Source organism: Bufo bufo, chromosome 3, assembly GCF_905171765.1.
Source record: "Bufo bufo chromosome 3, aBufBuf1.1, whole genome shotgun sequence".
NCBI lineage: Eukaryota > Metazoa > Chordata > Amphibia > Anura > Bufonidae > Bufo > Bufo bufo.
Window position 1 is genome coordinate 97,381,739 of NC_053391.1, and position 23,796 is coordinate 97,405,534.

Here is a 23,796-nt window from a genome sequence, read left to right on the forward strand (position 1 = left end):
ATTTTTGAAAAATGAGGCTTGGCAGCAACTGGATGAGCAGTCACTGGGGGGAATTTACCAGGAGGGGAATTAGAGGGCGATTAGACAGCACAATCTGCCGCCAGCAAGCAATGATTTCTTTTTTTTAGCCCGAATAAAAGATGTGATTGCCAGATGATCAAGCATTTGCTAGTTCGTCGGGTAATCGTTGGCACTTTTCCATAGGCAGATCATCGCTAATGAGCGTTCATACTAACGCGATGATCTGGCCACTGTGTAATACAGGCCTAACTCTTTCAGTCAGACCATCACTCTGACCAGAGAGAGAGTGAGAAAAAAGGTGTGACTCATTTGAGAAGATGGCCAAACTGTGTCTCTTCAGCTGTTGAAAAACTACAACTCCCAGCATGTCCGGACTGTCTACAGCTATCAGCCTACAGCGGGGCATGGTGGTAACTGTAGTTTTACAACAGCTGGAGAGCCGCAGGTTGGCCATCCCTGCATTAGAGCATCACATATTACACTAATTACTGCACTGCTCCTCTGTGGGAATCTTTCAAGAAAACAATAGAGCTGTCATACTGTCGTCTAATTCTACGCCTACTATTATCATGAAGACAATCCTGCAGATAACACCATCCCCTCACAGCAGCAGTAAACTGACCATGGATCACCTATCTATACAAGAGATCTTATCATGTGTGCTTTGTATTTCATGGTAAATGGCATTCTACTGTTGAAATAATAAAAAAAAAAAGTTTAATATGAATATTCAAAACAAAATACCCCTTTCTGATGTAAGTGTCCCTTTAAATAAGACAGCACAGTTACCTGTTCTGAAGGCATGAGGCCTAAACGCTGCACAGACTGTGATTTACTACAAGAACACATATTCCAAATGACCTCAGCTTTAGTCTAAGGAAACCTCGCACAGAACCCATATAAATAAATGACCTCACGCATTTGGACTAAAGTACTTACTGGCAGAGTGGCTGAAGCCTTTGGCAGAGTGAACAATCACGTGCAGAAAACCATACAGTCCAGAAGATTCATCATCTAGACATGAATATGGAAAGGTAGAGGAGAAGTTCAGTGATTGAGCGCACATGTCTTTTCCTGTAGTATTAGATATTCGATGCTGGCCACACCAGCTGCCACGTCTCCTGACCCAGTGATAAAGTGACAGGAAACGTGCGGCTGCGCTGCGCCTAGAAATGTCTTTGCAGATTTTATTTCTTGGTCACACACTGTAATCCCTTCACTACTATAACAAATGTTTATTTTGCTATTCCAGAAATAATACGTTTATTTTTTTTTTTTTTAATGCTTGGACCCCTCAAATAAGTTAGGGTCCAATCACACGTCCGTAGTTTATTGCGGATCCGCAATACACCCGGCCGGCACCCCCATAGAACTACCTATTCTTGTTCGCAATTTCGGACAAGAATAGGACAGGTTCTATTTTTTCCGTAGCCGCGGACCGGAAGAACGGGGGCGCGTTTCAGAAATGCGGATAGCACACTGTGTGCTGTCTGCATCCATTTCTGCCCCATAGAGAATGAATGGGTCCGCACCCGTTTCTCAATTTTCTGAACGGAGGCGGACCCATTCTACGGACGTGTGAATGGCCCCTTATTCTTACCCTGCTCCACGGCACCTGCATCGCTGTTGGAGCCCACACGGCCGCCGTGATGATCAAAACATCCGGCCACCCGGGGTGGGGGTGCGGCAGCCAATAGCAGGCAGTGACGGAGACGAGCCTTGCTAGCATCACCTGCGATACTAGGGAGGCTCGTTCCCGTCGCAGCCTGCTATTGGCTGTTCCCCCGTATGTTTTCATCCACGTGACAAGGAGATGCAGTGTCAGCTGTGCGGGCATCAGGAGCAATGCTGGTGCAGGAGAGCAGGGTAGGTATAACCTATGTACCTTATCTGAGGGGTCCCAGGAGAAGGGGGAGTCATTAGATAACCCCTTTAATGCAAAAATCTTTTCTTTTTTTTGCTTTTTTTACGGGACATTCTGAAGTCGCCACATGCATACGTACCATTTTGTGGTACCTATATGTTAGTGTTTAATTTTTATTAATTTAATATTGGAGGGGCACACCAAGAAAACAGTAGTGACCTACAATAAAAAGTACACGCTGGGTATAAAAATAAAAAATTACCGTATTTTTTGCTTTACAAGATAAACATTATGGAAGCACTCATTACTATGCAGGAGGTGTGGGGATCAATGGGTGTTGTGCTGCCAGAGCTTGCTGTACTCACCACACCCTGGTCTTCTTCCGTGTGTCCGCTGTGCCCTGACTGAGTATAGCATCATGACATAGTGCCTTATGACCTGACGCTGTGCGATGCGAGGTCACAATGTGGTGCAGGACCAACAGAAGACCAGGGAGCGGTGAGTGCACGAAGAGGTCTAAAAGCTTGGGGTCCTTATTAGGGTTCTTATACAGATTGGGAGTCTGATCTGAGGTCTGATGAAGATTGGGGGCCTGATCTGATGAAAATAATTTTTTTATGGTATTTGTGATATAAAAATCACCCGTTAGTTCACAAGAAAAGCTTATTGATAATTTTAATACATTTCCAGTAACTTTTTTGATAGGTTAGATTTTCATTGGTCCAGGGATCAGCAACCTTCGGCACTCCAGCTGCTGTGAAACTACAACTCCCATCATGCACACATTCTCTGTTGTTCTTCTTCTAACTCCCTTAGAAGTGAATGAAGCATTCTGGGAGTTGTAGTTTCTGAACAGCTGGAGTTCCGGAGGTTGCTGATCCCTGCATTAGTCAAAACCAATAGACATTTCGGTCATAATCCTATTGAAATGAATGTATGATAATTATCTACCATGTATTAACAACAAAGCCAATTAACAAATCATTTAAAGTCTGAATACTAGATATTTTTGTCCGTACAAGTCAATATGAAAAGATTTTCTTCCTTTTTCCTGATATTACTATTTTCCTAAAAGCCAAGATACAGGCTGCAGTGCCACCCAGTGGTAGAGAAACTGTACTGCAGACTTCAGTGCTTACCATCCTTATTGCTGATTATAGGCATGTTGTGTACTGTGCGCAGTTTGAAGCAGGATCCAGTAAGCACCTGGAGCTCCAAAGAACTGAGTGCAAAAGCTTGAAGGTCTAAAATAAAAAAAGAAATTAATAATTTGAAGAAGTCAGGCAGACTATAAGCCACACATGAGAATGGTAAAAGGGGTGCCAACATCCAAAGTATTCTTTCAGCAAGATTTATCAAAGCTGGTTCAAAGGAAAACTGGCTTAGTTGTCCACAGCAACCAATCGGATTCCACCTTTGATTTTTTCAGAGCTCCTTTGGAAAATAAAAAGATCAATCTGATTGGTTGCTATGGGCAACTAAGGCTACTTTCACACTCGCATTTCATGCGGATCCATCTTGTATCTGCACAGATGGATCCGCACGTTAATAACGGATCCGTTTGCATTATTGCTAAAAGAAAGTCTAAGTCAAAACGGATCCGTCTCGACTTACATTGAAAGTCAATGTGGGACGGATCCGTTTTCAATTGCACCATATTGTGTCAGTGAAAAACGGATCTGTCCCCATTGACTTATGTTGTAAGTCTAGACGGATCCGTTTGGCTCCGCATAGTCAGACGGTCACCAAAACGCTGCAAGCTGTGATGCATTCTGAACGGATCCTTATCTATTCAGAATGCATTGGGGCTAAACTGATCCGTTTTCGGCCGCTTGCGAGAGCCCTGAAACAGATCTCACAAGCGGACCCAGAAACGCCAGTGTGAAAGTATCCTAAGTCAGTTTACCTTTGCACCAGTTTTGATAAATCTCCCCCTTCCTCCAGTGAAGACTGTTACACTTAATGCACAAATGCTTAAATGCTATGCAGGTTGAAATGTTGCAGTAAATGTTGGAGGACTAAAGATTATGCTGGGGGATATCAGGGGCGTACATAGTAAAACACAGTATGGGCCCCCCTGCTCCTCCCAGTACACATGCATCAATCACTCCCAAGCAATGCAGAATGAAAAGTGCAACACCCCAGATGTCAGATGAGTTTATGTTTTTTTTATTAAGCGGAAGAAATTTTGATTTAAAAAAATTGCAATTGTTATCATCCACTTTATCCAGCCTCTATGTCAGTAAAGGTGGAACAGGTGCTGCATAAATACGGCGCTCATTCAGAACACCGTATTTCTCAATGTACTTACTGTACACCAGGCAACTGGCACAAATACAGTGATAAATCTCGTGCTTCTTTTCTATTACAAAGATAGCTGCCTGCAGCCACCACTAGGGGGAGCTCAGTGCACAGGAATTCATGTAGTTACAACTGACTGAATTAGAAGCTGTAAAAATCTGCTTGCACTGAGCTCCCCCTAGTGATGGCTGCATGAAAATGGAGTGATTTTGCACCAGGAAGACAAAGAAGGAGTTCAGCGCCAGGTCCTCCTCCTAGGCCCCATAGCAGTCGCATGGCCTGCCTCCTTTAAAAGGTACGTCACCACATGATATCACTCCTTTAACCATTAACGTGTTAAAAGGTTTCTCCAGGAATTAAGAAAACAAAAATACTTAAATATTACTTTATTATAAATATTTTCCCAAATACCTTTCATTGGTTATAATGGCTCCTTTTGTCTGGGGAGCAATCATTAGAAAAAATAAAATGGCTGCTGTCCTATTAGTGCACACAAAACCTGTCCTAATCGCACAGCAGGACAAGTTACTTCAGAGCAGCCTCACCCTTCTCTCTGCTCTGCTTGGTAGGGATTATGATCCTGAATACAGCTGGTAAGATGTTCAGCTGAATCTCTGTGGGAATGGAGTTCATGAGAAGACATGAAGTACAGAGACTGTGGTATTGGAGACTGCATACAAGTGCTGCTGCTCATTACACCCACCCTCCTCTCTAATTCAGGTCTCCTCATGAACTCCATTCCTACAGAGATTCAGCTAAAGATCTTATCAGCTGTAATCAGGACCATAATCTCTGACAAGCAGAGCAGAGAGGAGAATGAAGCAGCTCTTTAGCTCAGTGTTGTGAAGTAACTTGTCCTCCTGTGTGATTAGGACAGGTTTTGTGTGTACTAATAGGATTTTATCTAAGTAATATTTACATTTTATCTAAGTAATATTTTTGCATTTTCAGTAATTTTATTTTCTTAATTCCTGGAGAACCCCTTTAATGTCCATTAAGGATTCTTAGACTGGTAATGCTGCATCCGTTTATCCCTATCTCAGATATGTATCAAGTGAGTGTGCAGCAATCGTTTAGAAGATACACCTAAGTCTAGAACGACTATTGTGCCCCGAGCATAAACAAAGGTGTGAATTGTACCAATTGCATCTATGGGATGTGCATTGTTAGGCTATGCTCCTACCACGATTGGGCCCTACAATTATTTTTTGCAAGGTAAAGGCCACGTCTCCTGGCATCTGCTCCATGCTCTGGACACTTTGCTGAGACACACACAGCTAACCTTCTTGCCACAGCTTGCATTGATGTGTTATCCTGGATGAGCTGCACTACCTGAGCAACTTCTGTGGGTTGTAGACACCGCCTCACACTACCTCTAGTGATGAGAGCAATGACAAAATGCAAAAGTGACCAAAACAACAGCCAAAAAGGATGAGAACGGCGAAATGGTCTGTGGTCACCACCTGCAGAACCGCTCCTTTAGGGCTCTTTCACACAAGCGGATGCCGTGCGGGTAATCCGCTGCGTGAAAGAGTGCCACGCCCGGCTCCGGACAGCAGAGACACGAAGCATTAACATGATTGAGATAAAGTGGTCACCGTGATTTTGTAGTAAAAAGATCACAGAGAGGCTCGGAGCATTATCAATCATGTTACTGCTCCGGGTCTCTGCTGTCCGGAACGGGGCTTGGCTCTCTTTCATGCAGCGGACGACACGCACGGGATCCGCTCGTGTGAAAGTCCTTACAGGGGCTGTCTTGCTAATTGCCTTTCATTTCTACCTGTTGTCTGCTCAATTTACACAACAGCAGGAGAAACTGATTCACAATCAGTGTTGCTTCATAACTGGACAGGTTGATTTCACAGAAGTGTGACTGACTTGGAGTTACAGTGTGTTGTTTAAGTCTTCCCTTTATTTTTTTGAGCAGTTGTATTTTCTAGAAAGACAGCAGCTAAATTCTGGATGGCTCCAAATCCTCCTTCCCTCTAGGACTGGTCACACTCCGTGCCCGAGAAACTCAGATCTACATCAGCTATGGGCCGGTGCAAGTTCTAGTAAATCTGGGGGACGTGGTAGACTCCTCCCTTCCCGCTAAGCCACACCCCCTTTCTCCGCACTGTAGAAAAGGGGCAAGAAGTTCAAAAAGTTTTTGTAGTGTAAATAGCTTGATAAATGCCCCTTGAGGGTGCTTATTTTCGGATATTAGCCATGTTTTTATATCTGTATGACAGTGCTATAATGCACTATGTACTTTACAAGATTAAAGGGTTGTCTGACTTCAGCAAATGGCATTTGTCAGGTAGAGAAAGTTAATACAAGGCACTTGATTTGCTGACTTGATTCATTTTTGCATCACATTATACACTGCTCGTTTCCATGGTTACGACCACTCTGTAATCCATCAGCGGTGGCCGTGCTTGTGCATTATGGGAAAAAGCATCGGCCTTCTATGGTGACTGTGACCATGGGAGTGTGCATAGGCTGGCGCTTTTTCCTATGGTGTGCTAGAACGACCACCTCTTCTGGATTGCAGGGTGGTCGTAACCCCTGTAAACGAGTGGTGTATAATGTGATGGAAAAATGAATCAAGCCAGCAAAGGAGGCAATATGGACTATCAAAGTACATTAGTAAGTGCCTTGTATTAACTTTCTCTACATGAGAAATGCCATTTCCGTAAGTGAGACAACCTCTTTAAACCCTTGGTGATCTCATGCGTGTACGGTGGAAGTCGCCACTTTAAATATGGCGTCCGCTGGCTCATGCAGCGGGCGCCACAGCCGCCAGGTTTCTGCTGTTTCAAACAACAGAGACCTGGAGCGGATATATGTGATCATCACTGAGGCTACTTTCACACCTGCGTTAGGTGCGGATACGTCTGGTATCTGCACAGACGGATTCACACCTATAATGCAAACGCTTGTATCCGTTTAGAACGGATCCGTTTGCATTATTCTTTTAAAAAAAAGTCTAAACGCTGCTTGCAGCCTGGCAATGCGGAGCCAAACGGGTCCATCCTGACTTACATTGAAAGTCAATGGGGGACGGATCCGTTTTCAACTGCACCATATTGTGTCAGTGAAAACGGATCCGTCCCCATTGACGTACATTGTAAGTCAGGACGGATCCGTTTGGCTCCGCATTGCCAGGCTGCAAGCAGCCTTTTGGTGTCCGTATCCAGAGCGGAATGGAGGCTGAACGGAGCCAAACTGATGCATTCTGAACGGATCCTTGATTCCTTATCCATTCAGAATGCATTGGGGCTGAACAGATCCGTTTTGAACCGTTTGTGAGATCCCTGAAACGGATCTCACAAACGGAATTCAAAACGCCAGTTTGAAAGTAGCCTGAGGCTCAAGAAGGCTCAGATAGCTAATACTGGAATATACCAATACAGGCCAGCAGGTGGCAGCACTGTATTGTTATACAGTAAATTGTGTTAGGCCTCTTTCACACTTGCGTTGTCCGGATCCGTCGTGCACTCCATTTGCTGGAAGTGCCCGCCGGATCCGTAACACCGCAAGTGAACTGAAAGCATTTGAAGACTGATCCGTCTTCAAAATGCATTCAGTGTTACTATGGCAGCCAGGACGCTATTAAAGTCCTGGCTGCCATAGTAATAGTGGGGAGCAGGGGAGCAGTATACTTACCGTCCGTGCGGCTCCCGGGGCACTCCAGAATGACGTCAGAGCGCCCCATGCGCATGGATGACGTGATCCATGCGCGTGGGGCGCCCTGATGTCACTCTGAAGCGCCCCGGGAGCCGCACGGACGGTAAGTATACTGCTCCCCCGCTCCCCACTACACTTTACCATGGCAAACAGGACTTTAGCGTCCTTGCAGCCATGGTAACCATTCAGAAAAAGCTAAACGTCGGATCCGGTAATGCGCCGAAACAAAGTTTAGCTTAAGGCCGTATCCGGATTAATGCCTTTCAATGGGCATTAATTCCGGATCCGGCCTTGCGGCAAGTCTTCAGGATTTTTGGCCGGAGCAATAAGCGCAGCATGCTGCGGTATTTTCTCCGGCCAAAAAACGTTCCGGTCCGGAACTGAAGACATCCTGATGCATCCTGAACGGATTTCTCTCCATTCAGAATGCATTAGGATAAAACTGATCAGGATTCTTCAGGCATAGAGCCCCGACGACGGAACTCTATGCCGGAAGACAAGAACGCAGGTGTGAAAGAGCCCTTACCCAGGGTGATTTAAAAAAAGAAAAAAAAAAAGGTTTTTAAAAATATGAAAAAATATATATAAAAACATTAAATAACATAAACTCACCCCTTTTTTAAACAAAATCAAAATACATAAACAATAAAACAAAAATAAGTCATGGGCATTGCCGGGTAGGAAAACTGTACTATTAAAATATAACAATATTTATCCCATACGGCGAATGGTGTATTCACCATTTTTTGTCACTTCACCTCAAAATATTAACAAAAAGTGATCAAAAAGTCAAACTCCACAAATGGCATCACTGAAAAGGACAGATCGCCCTGCAACAAATGAGTCCTCACACAGCTCTGTACACAAAACTACAAAAAAGTCAGAATTCAGTATTAAAACGCAAGAAAAAAAAATGTATATATATATATATTCGAGTGTGGCATCATTGTAACCGTAATGACCAATTTTACAGAATAGGAAACTCTGTAAAAAAACAAAAAAAAAACAAAAACATAAAACTGTTGCAGAATTCTTTTTTTGTCAATTCCACCCCATTTGGATTTTTTTCGCTGTTACATCATACGCAATATAAAATAGTGCCATTAGAAACTTGTCCCGGAAAAGCCCTCAAGGCTATGTGAACGAAAAAAATAAAAAAAAGTTATGGCTCTGGGAAGGCGGGGAGTAAAAAACGAAAACACAAAAGAGGAAAATCACAAGGTCCTCTTAGGGTTAAACAGCAAAATGTGTTTTTTTCCATCACAATATAAATTCCTATGTCTTCTAAGATTTTCATAAGAAGCTGAGAAGCCATCGCTGTGTTTAGAAATGGTAGGAACAAGTGAATCCACAGTGATGGACGGCCGTATGAGACGGCGGCAGGGGCACCGTCCATCATGCCAGAAAGTTGTCCGGGGGTTATAGTGGGAGTCACTTACCTTTCTTCTGCAGCTTCTGAACGACTTCCCTCCACTCTGACCTCTCGTAATCTGATGACAGAAGGAACAGATAGCTCTGTGGAGAAGAAGACACTGCATTATCTTACAGGTTCTGAGGAGGAGGAGAACGGTCAGAAGAATGAATATTACATAAGGCACTGAAGTGTAGGAAATCACATTTGTTGCCTAAATGCAACATAAAGCTCGTGGCGACTTCTATACAAGTCGTGCATTGCAATTCGCTTTAATGGAAGATTGCATTTTATGAATTACAGTTTCAGATTCACAGTCCATGGAAAATAATTTACAACACGTAAGGCTCCGTTCACACCTCGGTTATTTCGGAGACCTAAAACAACTGTAGAAAATGATGAATGAGCCGGACCCACCCACTTTTTTAGACCTCGAGTGAGTGGGGAAAAGTCGCAGATTGCGGATCAAATATCCTTTGAGCCAGAAAAACACCATATATAGGCGTATTTCTGATAGTAAATGACCCCCTTCGTTTGAAAAGCTGTTTCTGTGCAGCATTAAAATGTATGGGCTCTGTGTAGCAAACTTTGTCTCGGCCGAAGTTGCGCGAGACTTCGGTATTTCTATATGCGCATTTTAAAACATTTTAAAATATGAATCCGAAGGCGGCTTTGGTACTGAGGAACCAGCCAGAACCAAATACGACTTCGGATTCAGATTTAAAAATGCTTTTAAATACACAGAAATACCGAAGTCATTCACCGAAGTCTCGCTCAACTTCAGGAGCCCATACATTTTAATGCTGTACAGAAACAGCATTACAAAAGAAGTTTTTTTTAATGAATCGACTTCGGATCTATGATCCTAAGCTCGATTCACTCAAGCCTAGTTATGACCACCCTGAAAACGAGCAGCGGTGGCCGTGCTTGCACACTATAGGAAAAGGCACTGGCACAACTGAAGCTTTTCCCTATAGTGTGCAAGCACGGCCACTGCAGCTGGATTGTAGGTGGTCATAACCACTGAATACGAGCAGTGTACAATGTGATGGAAAAATGAATCTATCCGGCAAAGGAGGCAATATGGACAATCACATCACATTAGTAAATGCCTCGTATTAAAGGGGTTGTCGGCTGTCCTCAGGATAGATCATCAATATCAGATTGGTGGGGGTCTGACTCCCAGCACCCCCGCTGATCAGCTGTTTGAAGAGAAGGCAGTGCTTGTACAAGCTCCACCTTCTTTTCACTGCATACCTGCTCGCTTTTACATCTCCTCCGTCCTATTCACTTAAATGGGACGGCTCTGTCCTATTCACTTGAACAGGAAGGAGCAGTCCCATTGAAGTGAATGGGGCGGAGGAGATGTAATGGCACTGCTTGTGGCTGCAATGTCGACAGCGAGCAGATAAACAGAGAAGATAACTCAGCGCTGCCTTGATCGGTGGGGGTGCCGCAAGTCAGACCTCCACCGATCTGATATTGATGACCTATATCGAGGACAGGTCATCAATACAAAAAAACGCACAACCCCTTTAACTTTTTGTACACGATAAATGCCATTTATTGAAGTGCGTCAACCCCTTTAAGGCTTAACGCTAATGTGAACAGAGTCCAATTCATATTTAGTAAGGCCCTACAAGCAATGTAGGATGACAACGCTGTGCCTCTACATACATGATGTATCCCGTCTATGTGTCAGGAATGATGAAGCGGTATAATAATAATTTAGCATTTTCCTATGATGATAACGTTTAGCTGGAGCTCTCTTCAAATAGGAGAAACAGAATATGATTTGCCTGTTTAAGTCTCCTGGTAGTAATGCTCCCAAATAACGCAGACTTAAAAAAAAAAAAAAAAAAAAAAATTGTCTGTTTTAGTGACTACTTGCATTCCTCATGAAATAATTCATCTATTCTTATGACTCTGTTGTGCTATTCCTCTGTTATTTCTACTAGATGTTATGAATTACCAGCAGCTTGCAGAAGAGGTACAGATGGGTGTTACCAGTTGTGGGTGTGTCCCTGCACAGCCTGACACCAGCAGCACTGATTGGACAGAGTCAGATACACCTGCTACTGGTAACAGGAGGTGGCAGGTCCTCCAAGTACTGTATACATGGTTTGTTGTTTGTGGCTGCTGATTTCATGGAAAATTCCTAATGGACCTATGCCCAAGGGGCCACCCAGGCCCTTCTCTTGGCCGCCAGCCAAGTACATAAAGATCTGATGTTCTCAGCAATAATTAACGTAGGAGCATCTGACTAGAGTTGTTGCGATACCATACACTTCTAAAACTGTAGCTACGGAAACTGACATCCAAAATTTCCTCCATCCCTTGCGACTGCCCACTCTAGATCAGGACCAAAGGACACTCCTTGATAGTCCCTTCACTCTGAGAGAATTAGAAGTGGCGCTGGGAGACATGGCTAACGATAAAACTCCAGGGAGTGATGGCCTACCTGCTGAGATTTATAAACAATTTGCCCCAATTTTATTGCCCCAGTTATTGGAAGTATTTAATGAGGCCCGGCTGATGGGTAAATTGCCTGACACGATGAATGAGGCGATTATAGTTGTTATACCAAAGCCAGGTAAGGATCCGGTGGAGGCAGAGTCATATAGGCCCATCTCATTGCTGCAGGCGGACGTTAAGTTGCTGGCCAAAATATTGGCTAACCGTCTTAACTCGGTCATTGCCTCACTCATAAACAAGGACCAGGCAGGTTTTATGCCAAACATGTAGACTGCGATAAATATCAGGAGACTTTACCTAAATGTTCAGGTGGGCCAGGTCCACGCCTTGAATGCGGCGGTCGCGTCTCTTGACGCGGCCAAAGCATTCGACAGCGTAGAATGGCAGTATTTGTTCCTGGTACTGGAAAAGATGGGGGTGGGATCGGTATTTATTGATTGGATCAAAATGCTGTATGCAGGCCCTACGGCTAGAATACAGGTGAATGGATGCCTTTCTGACCCATTCAACTTGTAGAGGGGTACCCGACAGGGATGCCCGTTGTCACCGCTATTGTTTGCGATGGCAATCGAGCCCTTGGCGGAGGCTTTACGTTCATCAGTGGCGGTCAAGGGACTTAAATATGGGTCGGTAACTGAAAAAGTAGCATTGTACGCAGATGATTTGCTCATGTTTTTAGATGAATGGGAGACGTCCCTGCCGGCTGCTATGGAAATTAACGGATTTAGACATACAGTTGCAAGAAAAAGTATGTGAACCCTTTGGAATGATATGGAATTCTGCACAAATTGGTCATAAAATGTGATCTGATCTTCATCTAAGTCACAACAATAGACAATCACAGTCTGCTTAAACTAATAACACACAAAGAATTAAATGTTACCATGTTTTTATTGAACACACCATGTAAATATTCACAGTGCAGGTGGAAAAAGTATGTGAACCCCTAGACTAATGACATCTCCAAGAGCTAATTGGAGTGAGGTGTCAGCCAAATGGAGTCCAATCAATGAGATGAGATTGGAGGTGTTGGTTACAGCTGCCCTGCCCTATAAAAAACACACACCAGTTCTGGGTTTGCTTTTTACAAGAAGCATTGCCTGATGTGAATGATGCCTCGCACAAAAGAGCTCTCAGGAGACTTACGATTAAGAATTGTTGACTTGCATAAAGCTGGAAAGGGTTATAAAAGTATCTCCAAAAGCCTTGCTGTTCATCAGTCCACGGTAAGACAAATTGTCTATAAATGGATAAAGTTCAGCACTGCTGCTACTCTCCCTAGGAGTGGCCGTCCTGTAAAGATGACTGCAAGAGCACAGCACAGACTGCTCAATAAGGTGAAGAAGAATCCTAGAGTGTCAGCTAAAGACTTACAAAATTCTCTGGCATATGCTAACATCCCTGTTAGCGAATCTACGATACATAAAACACTAAGCAAGAATGGATTTCATGGGAGGATACCACAGAGGAAGCCACTGCTGTCCAAAAAATCCATTGCTGCACGTTTACCGTTTGAACAAGAGCACCTGGATGTCCCACAGCAGTACTGGCAAAATATTCTGTGGACAGATGAAACCAAAGTTGAGTTGTTTGGAAGAAACACACAACACTATGTGTGGAGAAAAAGAGGCACAGCACACCAACATCAAAACCTCATCCCAACTGTGAAGTATGGTGGTGGGGACATCATGGTTTGGGGCTGCTTTGCTGCGTCAGGATCTAGACGGATTGCTATCATCAAAGGAAAAATGAATTCCCAAGTTTATCAAGACATTTTGCAGGAGAACTTAAGGCCATCTGTCCACCAGCTGAAGCTCAACAGAAGATGGGTGTTGCAACAGGACAACGACCAAAAGCATAGAAGTAAATCAACAACAGAATGGCTTAAACAGAAGAAAATACGCCTTCTGGAGTGGCCCAGTCAGAGTCCTGACCTCAACCCGATTGAGATGCTGTGGCATGACCTCAAGAAAGCGATTTACACCAGACATCCCAAGAATATTGCTGAACTGAAACAGTTCTGTAAAGAGGAATGGTCAAGAATTACTCCTGACCGTTGTGCACGTCTGATCTGCAACTACAGGAAACGTTTGGTTGAAGTTATTGCTGCCAAAGGAGGTTCAACCAGTTATAAAATCCAAGGGTTTACATACTTTTTCCACCTGCACTGTGAATGTTTACATGGTGTGTTCAATAAAAACATGGTAACATTTAATTATTTGTGTGTTATTAGTTTAAGCAGACTGTGATTGTCTATTGTTGTGACTTAGATGAAGATCAGATCACATTTTATGACCAATTTGTGCAGAAATCCATATCATTCCAAAGGGTTCACATACTTTTTCCTGCAACTGTATGTCGGGCCTAAGAATCAACTGGTCAAAGTCGGTCCTAATGCCGCTTGCTGATGGTGTTGCGGTAGATCCTGTTTTGGCCGGTGGGCTACAGATAGTGTCGAGTTTCAAATATTTGGGGATACAGATCTCCAGAAATAATAGAGACTTTATAGATCTGAACGTAATGCCGTTACTGGATAAGTTCAGGAAGAAAGTACAGGCATGGTCGAAACTACCTCTATCTATGGTTGGCAGAACAAACCTGCTTAAAATGATTCTTATGCCCCAGCTCCTCTATGTGCTGCACAACGCCCCCATGTGGATTCCATTAAGTATGTTTTATACTATCAACGCAATCTTTAGAGACTTAATCTGGAAGAAAGGGATTCCTCGGATCAAATGGAGTACCCTGTGTAGATCTAAGACTCAGGGAGGACTGAGTGTCCCTGATCCCTTGGTTTACTTTCTGGCGGCTCAAATGCAGCACATAAGGGGTTGGGGTGAGGAAGAACAGGTTAATAAGATAGGCAGAATAGTAAAACACTTGCTTAACAGAGAGTGCCTCCTATCTGCGCTAGAGGATGGTGCTTTTAAAGAGGTAGGGAGGAAATACGGGGTATTGGATACGGTATGGTGGAAAACCAGGAAAATGGCAGGTATTGATGGGTATACGAAGTTTACTCCAATTTGGCCGAATATTATGTATGCTGAACTTAATAAGGTTTCCAGTGTTAGGACATGGAGGAAATTTGGCTTGGACAGGCTGTGTCAATTATTCGGAGATACATCCCTTAAGGATTTCTCTACATTACAGCAGGAGTTCAGTCTGCCCAAGTCTCTTTTCTATGTATACTTGCAAGTGAGACATGCCATACAAGTGCAGGAGCGACAGGAGAAACTGTTGCCTGCCCAGAAGCACCTGATTACGGCCACTGGTGGCGGCTCGGGGGGAGTGATATCGCTGCATTACCTTAGCCTGATGGAGTCCATGCATAAAAAGAATCCGTTACAACTGTTTGGAAAATGGGAAAAAGCTATGCCAGGATTAAAGGAGGACCAATGGGAAAAGGTGCTAGCTGATTTTCCGGATATAGCAGTGAGTGAGGCTCACAGGGTCTCGCAATTGCTGCTGCTTCACAGGGTATATAGGACCCCGAAAATGTTATATAGAATAGGATTTCGTGCTGATGACACATGCCCAAGATGTGGTGCTACGTCTGCTGACTTAATACACTTGATGTGGAATTGTCCGCGCTTACGCAGATATTGGAATGAGGTGGTAGACCTTTATAGTGAAGGTTTATAAGGTTATGATTGAACATTCTCCTTTATTATGCATATTGGGATATGTTGGGGAAGTGTCGGGATCTAGAGAGGTTAAGTTGGCAATTCAGCGCATTTTATAAAGAGGACCTTTCATGAGCAGGCTAGACGAGCGGCGCCCAGGGATCTCCCTGCACTAACTATTATTCCTGGGCGCCGCTCCGTTCGCCCCCATTACTGTCTCCTGCTCCGTATGCGAATTACTACTGTAGGAGCAATCAGCTTCTCTCCTGGGCGTTCCTTCTCCCTGGCTGTGACGCTCTGTGCTGCGATTGGACAGCGCTACAGCCTGGGAGAAGGAACGCCCAGGAGAGAAGCTGATGTCTCTTGATTGCTCCTATAGTAGTAATTAGCATACAGAGCAGGAGACAGTATCGGGGGCACAGCGGGCGAACGGAGCGTCGGCCAGGAATAATAGTAAGTGCAGGGAGATCCCTGGGCGCCGCTCTATGTAGCCTGGTAACAAAGTCCATTTAAAATCCTCCTATCATTGGTGGCGCAGTGCGCCCGCCCCTCTCTCCTCATTGGTGGCAGTAGCAGCAGCGGCACAGGGGGGAGAAGACACTGCTTCCTTCTAGCCCGTGCCGCTGAGGGAACATGAGCGCGCTCTCAGCAGTGCGCTCATGTTCTGTGATACTAGACTGCGCAGCACAGTATCGAAAAAATGGAAATCCCGGTATCGTATTGATACTGGGACAAAAGTATCGATTGGGTATTGAAATTTCGATATCCGCAACAACCCAACATCAGACACTTATGCCCTCCTGAATTCAACTATATTGCGGTCCTCAGGACGATGATATAGTTTCATACTGTGGCATGGGTGGCAGTATTTAGTGCTGCACTGTTGTATCTGGTTCTCCTGGAGCCGTGTATTGTGCTGCTCTGTGGTATTTGGTTCTGCTGGGGCGGTATTTTGTCCTGCACTGCGGTATTGCTGGGCCCGCCTACTTGTGTTGTTCCACCTTCTGTCAATTTAGACCCGCCTACAACATGGGGCCACTTTTAGTTTTTTTTTTTTCCAGGGCCATTTTAAGTTCCCAGTCCGCTCCTGCCTACAGCTACCAGGGCATGATAGGAGTTGTAGATTTGCAGGCGCAGGTTGCAGATCACTGCCTTAGGGTCTCATGGAGGAGCTCATCATCGTTGATCTTGCCCTGCCCTGTTCTCTCTGGCACGTCACTCATAATGAAAAAAGCTGGATATCTAGACACTGAACATCCTTTCTACTTCCATAGTTTACTTCAGTTTTCTGAAACATACCGCCAGCTGAACGTCTTAATATAGCAACATGGGGTCTGCAGCTAAAATGAGCCCTTTTAAGGTTTGTCCTGAAAGCAATGTGTCCTTGTAATTTGAAGTCAAAGGCAAAGAGTAGGTTTAAAGCCAAATCAGTAGTTCTGTGTGGAGCTTGTATGGCTCCCACGCATTTCTTCCCTGGGCGTCCTGACTCACTCCTCACATCAGACGCTGCAGAATTCCCCTCCTGGCATCATCCTCTCTGTATCCAAATCTTCAAAGTATGCAAATAACCATGGCTGGCTTTCCACAATCCCCAGGTGGGAAAACCAAAGCGGGTTCCTATTTGTATCTCTCATACAATACTGGCTTCATCTCGAATCTCAGCGGGGAGACACAGCTGCCGGCTACAGGCAACCCACCACCAAGACTTACCTTGCCATTCTTGTTATGGATTCGGAATGGAATTGTGGGGGAGAAGAGCAGAAGCCAGGATTCATACTCAAACATTTTCTTCTTCAGCCTTTCAATAGCGCGACTTGATCCTTTATTGGACTTCTGCAGAAATAGATGGACAGACACCAATGAGACAATGGGGCAACTGGAGGCAGCAGAGATCTCTGTCACCCACCCTGACTTATCTACTTCAGCAAATACTTGCATTTCCCATGAAACAACAATTCTACAGCATAGTTTTCTTTGAACTTGACATTGTGCTCCTCTGTTATTCCTCCTAGAAATTTAGGAACACATAGATGTTACCAGTGAGGGTTTGTCCCTACACAGTCTGACGCTATCCAACTAGTGCGAACACTACCAGACTGTGTAGGGACACACCCTTCTGACTGGGTAATGATAATACCTGGTTATCAATGTATTCCTAAATTTCCAGTAGGAATAAAAGCAGAACGGGACAACGCACAGCTATAAGAAAATTGCTGTTTCATGGGCAATACAGGTATTCACTAAAACAGACATGTCAGGGATGCTGATGGCTTCACTTGAAAGACAACTTTATGTTAACATTTTGCCTTTTCTATTTATTCTACACAGTATTTATAATTTAATTTTTTTAGTTTCAATCTTTATATTAGAAAGTTTTATCAAACGGTTTAACACTCACAGCAATAAATGAGTAAATGCGTCTACAAAGTCTCATGACATGATGTAAATTGAAGTGACAAAAAGGACAAATTATTCACATAACCTTAATTTTTTATGGAAAAATGTTTTACTGAGACTTTACAAAATTTATCATGAGGGGAATATCTGAAGTCCGTTTTGCTTGAGTCCGTGTTGGTGTTGGTGGTGTTTGATAAATTTGCCTTATCCTTAAAGGGGTTGTGTCGTGTATTGGTGGCATATTACTAGTCTGGTATGTGCAGGTCCCTCCTCTAGGACCCGCACATAACTCTAGAAAAGAGCTCACAGAGTTAAGGACAGCGGACCGTGCATGTGCGGCCCCCCTCCATTCATTTCTATGGGACTGCCTAAAATTTATATCATCCCCACAGAAGTGAATGGCATCGTTCGGCACTCCCATAGAAATGAATGGAGGGCAGCCGTGCATGCACAGTCAGTTCTCCTCCACTTTGCGGGCTCCATTTCAGAGACAGCTGCAGGTCTCAGTGGTGGGTCCTGCACCCATCAGACATTGGTGGCATATCATACCGACATTGCACCAATGCTTGAGATGACACAACCCCATCAAACCTAACACTTTTGTCTAGAAAACTACTCCAGTTTTCCTACGCCATCCTTCTACTGCAGTGAGGCTGCGACTTTTTAAATAAGTCTCAGTGATAAATCTGGAGTCGAACTCATTACCATAGTTAACCACGTCCACTTTCCCACCCATATTTCAAAACTGGAGTAAGTGGTGTAAAAATGTAAAAACGTCTCAAAATGTTTGCTCAAGTGAGTCCAAAAGGTCGCAAAAGCCTCATTTTGAGACTTCTTGAAGCCATAATTTTGCAGTTAAGGCATGATTAATCAGGGCCAAAGACTTTACTGCTTTCAAATACATTGTGTGCGTCTATAAGGCTTTGTTCACATCTGGGCTGCTATTCTGCTTCATCTTCGGACTACCAGATCATGTTAACGATGGACAAGAATGGCATCTGACAAACCCAACTGACTATGATGGTGTCCGTAGGGTTTCCATCATGGGGTCTGGTGTTTTAAGACATGGTAATGTCACACCAATTTTACCCTCGGTTCTTGTAAAGCTCTCATGACCGAGTATTGCCCTCAGCCCAGTAAACCACCTTAGAAACAGATAAAGGCGAGGTTATAAGGCGGATTAGCCCATTTACTGACCTTTTCTTTTTGGATCTCACTTTTCAGAACGGATATCTTTGCCTTCATTTCCTCTATCTCATGGTCAGGAGTGGCGTGCAGCTGTGGGATGGGCTCTGACTCCTCTAAGGAGGGGAACACCAGATCAGCCAGCGGGATGTACCACTTGCAGTCATACTGCTGGTGTTTCCTGGACATAAAAAAAGAATGTTACTTATACAGTAAGGAATAAAGCTGATAAAAGATATCTTGCAAAGATGAAACCCAAATAGCTGTGGGACAGCAAGATAAGTCCGGCAGGAGAGCACCGCTAGAGCCGGATGCGGCAGGAGAGCACCGCTAGAGCCGGATGCGGCAGGAGAGCACCGCTAGAGCCGGATGCGGCAGGAGAGCACCGCTAGAGCCGGATGCGGCAGGAGAGCACCGCTAGAGCCGGATCCGGCAGGAGAGCACCGCTAGAGCCGGATCCGGCAGGAGAGCACCGCTAGAGCCGGATCCGGCAGGAGAGCACCGCTAGAGCCGGATCCGGCAGGAGAGCACCGCTAGAGTCGGATCCGGCAGGAGAGCACCCCTAGAGCCGGATGCGGCAGGAGAGCACCACTAGAGCCGGATGCGGCAGGAGAGCACCACTAGAGCCGGATCCGGCAGGAGAGCACCACTAGAGCCGGATCCGGCAGGAGAGCACCGCTAGAGCCGGATCCGGTGATTGAAGACGTGAATGTTGTGTTTTGCTATTCTTTTTCACTTGGATGACCCCTTTAAATCCACTTTTCCCACTTGTAAACATAAAAATGATGCCACAGTCAGGGGGCACATTTTTCCCTGCTCTATGTGATGAACATCAAACTTCGGGCAGATACTGTATTGTCCTTGGTCGGATTCGAACCTAGTACCCCAGCGCTGCAAGGCACCACTGAGCCACCATGCATCAGCCACTGGGCATAAAGAAACAAACATGTTGTTGGGCATGAAAGGCATATACTGGTAACTATGGGAAATAAATGATATCTACAGTCTGATGGTTCTAGGCTTTACAGGGCAGGCAGCGACGGGTAAAACTTCTGTGCGTCAATGCACATTCTTGATACATATGAACAAACACATTTAAATAAAAGCAGCAAGAGGCAGCTAAATGCGTTGGTTATTGTAAAGAACAAGATGGGAGACCTGTTAAGCCTGGTCACAGGGGGCACAATGTTACGTGCTATAGACTGCAACTACATGTTGTGCACGGCAAACACAGGCCTAACAATGGACGTGTTCTGGGAATACAAAGCTCATATACTCCCACACCTCCGTACATTTCCCTTACCCAACAGCTGCCTTCTTAAGCTTGGCACAAAGCAAGAGATCTGTAAACAAGAAAAGATGCCGCAGTTTGCGGGAGTTTTCGGAAAGTTCAACCATGAAACCATCTTTTACCAGTTGTCGGGTCTGCAAAATAAAGGAAATGGAAATTAACACAATACAGAAGAGAGGTATAGGCCGGAAATGTATAAAATGTATTCTTCCTTATAGTAATACGGGTAGCTCTTTCCATGTAAATTAACCCTGTCCTCATCAGAGAGGGGGATAAAATGACTGGATGATGGAAAAAACCTATAGGTTACTGCTAGGGATGAGCGAATCGACTTCGAATGAAACATCCAAAGTCGATTCGCATAAAACTTTGTTCTAATACTGTACGGAGCAAGAGCTCCATACAGTATTAGAATTTATTGGCTCTGATGAGCCGAAGTTATTGCTTCGCGAAGTCTGGCGAGACTTCGGGTAATAACTTCATAAATTAATTTGTACTGTAAAAAACCATTTCCAGAACTCAGGTTTGGTTCCAAGTGCCAAGAGAAGTTCCACGAGAAGCAATAACTTATCGTAGCCAATACATTCTAATACTGTACAAAGCTCCTGCTCCGTACAGTATTAGAACGAAGTTTTATGCGAATTGACTTCGGATGTTTCATCCGAAGTCGATTCTCTCATCCCTAGTTACAGCACTGGGGGAAGGTGGGATACTTTTACCATAAAGATCCTTTTAGATGGACCGATGTTTTAGGCAATTATCAGGAATAAAACGTTTCCCAACATAGCGGCTGGCAGGGGAAAACAGGCAGCAAATGAAGGTAAATAATAGAAGACTTCAGATGCTTTCATTTTCTTGTCACCCTGGTCCATCGGATTCATTACTTTGGGATGCTCAGACAAATCTACATACAGATGTAGCCAACATTATCTTGGCTGACTTGATTGACTTAACCAGTTACATATATGTCAGTGCGCACCTGTCATATAGCTAGGCTTCTCTATCTCTTTGGCCTGCCTATCAGGCCAGAACACAGGCGAGCAAGTTTAACGCGAGAAACTCGCAGCGTGTAGCAGTGCGAGTTCCTGTTCTGACCTCTGCTCCTCTGACGGGATTGCACAGCGCTATAATGATTTATAAGGTTGTGTGACCTCGAGAGACTTGAAATCTGTTGAATTACACTGACATAATGTTGCTCGATCCCGTCAGAGGAGCAGAGGTCAGAACAGGACCCCACATGGCCACACGCAGAGAGTTTCTCACATCGAACTGACCTAACATATAAAAATGTCTTAATATGTATAGTCTAGTGCAGGGATCAGCAGCTTTCGGCACTCCAGCTGCTGTGAAACTACAACTCCCAGTGTGAAGGTTGCCGACTCCTGGTCTAGTGAACGCAGGCTTGTGCAGCAGCTACCTGACACTGCACGCTTGCGTTCTAAACCAATATGATGCAAACTTTGCTGAATTGCTTATAGTTTCCGTATCAACTTTCATTTTTGTACAAGTAAACACATTTTGTCAAGTTTATTTTAGAGCATTTGTAATTGCAGGCATATGGCAAGGCATAGAAATGGTTTTACAGCAAGAATAAAGGGCACATTTTTGATGACACAATTAAGACTCACTCTTTGCACTATAAAACCTTATCATTAGCCTCAGTTTTCTCTAGAGAGGAATATTGTCAGCAGATGCACAGCTGTTCGATTCAACTTCTGCAAGCTTACGCTGCTAAGACGCCACATTGTGCCAAGAGCCCGGGACAACGCAGCATTTTAACATAGATCATTTCTACATCATTTGTAAGAGCATACAAAAATACTATGAAAATTAAAGGTCTATTCCCAGTCGGAAGCTAAACTTAACAGATCACAGGGAAAGGTCTGTATAGACTCATTTTTTTAAATAGACTTGTGCATACAGTTCATCTAGGGATCAAATTGCAACCAAAAAGACACAGGTCTATGCCAATCGGTGATCTATGTAGTCCATTCACTGCCACTACTGTGAACAAGTCCAGTGAATTGTCATGTGGCAGATTTGTTGCAGAAATTTCACTGACGGTCTCATTTAAATGAATAGGGCTTAGAGAAATCCATGTACAAAACAACTCTATTCAGATCTACGGAATAGCTATTTGGTTGCAGCAAAAAATCTCTGCATGTAAAGTCACCCTGAGGGTCCCATTCACACAATCACTACCGTTTTACGGACTACAAACTGTGGATCTGCAAAACACGGACACAAGCCGTGTGGAAACCGCATCTGACATCAATGGGTCCACGATCCATATGTCCTATCTTTGACAGCAACATGTCGTAACGTTTGCTAGGCTGTAGGTAGTGTATATGACATCATGCTATGACACAGCTCTAGGATGAATTATACTTCTTTCCTGATACTGATACATAATACTCCCCATATCTACTTCAAGACCTGTTTCGTGCTGTAAGGGCTCATGCACACGGCCGTAGGTTTGATATGGACCCATTCATCTCAATGAAGCTGCAAAAGATGCAGATGCTGTCCACATCCATTAGGCTACTTTCACACCAGCGTTTTTGCTGGATCTGTCATGGATCAGCAAAAATGCATCCGTTCTAATACAACCGTCTGCATCTGTTATGAACAGATCCGGTTGTATTATCTTTAAAATAGCCAAGACGGAGCTGTCATGAACACCATTAAAAGTCAATGGGAGACGGATCCATTTTCTATTGAGTCCGAGAAAACTGATCCATCCCCATTGACTTACATTGTGAGTCAGTACGGATCCGTCTTGCTTCGCACCACATCGTGGACAGAAAAATGCTGCTTGCAGTGTTATTCTGTCCGCGATGATGACGCAACCAAACGGAACGGAACGCATTCTGGAGCATTCAGTTTCGTTCAGTTTTGTCCCCATTGACAATGAATGGGGACAAAACGGAAGCATTTCCCCCCCCCCCATTGAGATCCTATGACGGATCTCAATAGTGGAAAGGCAAACCACTGGTGTGAAAGTAGCCTATATCAGTGACATAGCCCAAGAAGAAAAAAAAAAAAAAAGAAAGAAAGCGGCAGGCTCCTTGTTGCCGATACCCGTGTTTTGTGGAAACACAATCTGAGGACCGCAAAAACGGATAAGGTCGTGTGCATGAGCCCTAAAGGCAAGGTTTGAGCCAGAGCTGAGTGTCACAGATGAGAAGCATGATTGCATCTGCTTGACGTCCAGTCCAGTCAATCAAGGGGAGGGTGAGCACAGGGGTGCTACAAAAGCAGTGCTCAAACTTGCTCATTTGCATATGAATAAAAACACATATCTCTGCAGCTGTTTAGCATACAGAAAAAAGAAAGGGCTGATTATGCTGACAGAGGGTCTTTAACCAAAAGTCTTACGTATTGTGAAAGACAACACATACCTCTAAAATAATTGCTGTCTAAAATATACTCTTAACCAACTGCCCGATCCCCCCAAACGGTGTTGGTTCAGGCATGGAAGGACAAAACTGTTTTGAACACTGATGAACACTGTTCGGGGTAGAATGTGGCTGCAGAAGGGAGGGAACTTCTCTATTTC

The 23,796-nt window shown here is 44.3% G+C and overlaps 1 protein-coding gene across 3 annotated transcripts in view; it reads right to left on the minus strand.

Moving 5' to 3' along the window:
• The window catches only part of ABR (ABR activator of RhoGEF and GTPase), a 381,876-nt gene that overhangs the window by 64,611 nt on the left and 293,469 nt on the right, over positions 1-23,796 (minus strand). For all 3 annotated transcript variants that reach the window (XM_040423381.1, XM_040423382.1, XM_040423383.1), the window contains 6 exons: positions 20,250-20,371; positions 18,959-19,127; positions 17,075-17,197; positions 9,295-9,370; positions 3,025-3,129; positions 961-1,035 (listed from right to left, as the gene is read on the minus strand). In XM_040423381.1, coding sequence (XP_040279315.1) covers positions 961-1,035; positions 3,025-3,129; positions 9,295-9,370; positions 17,075-17,197; positions 18,959-19,127; positions 20,250-20,371 — 670 coding nt within the window. The remainder of the gene's footprint in view (positions 1-960; positions 1,036-3,024; positions 3,130-9,294; positions 9,371-17,074; positions 17,198-18,958; positions 19,128-20,249; positions 20,372-23,796) is intronic.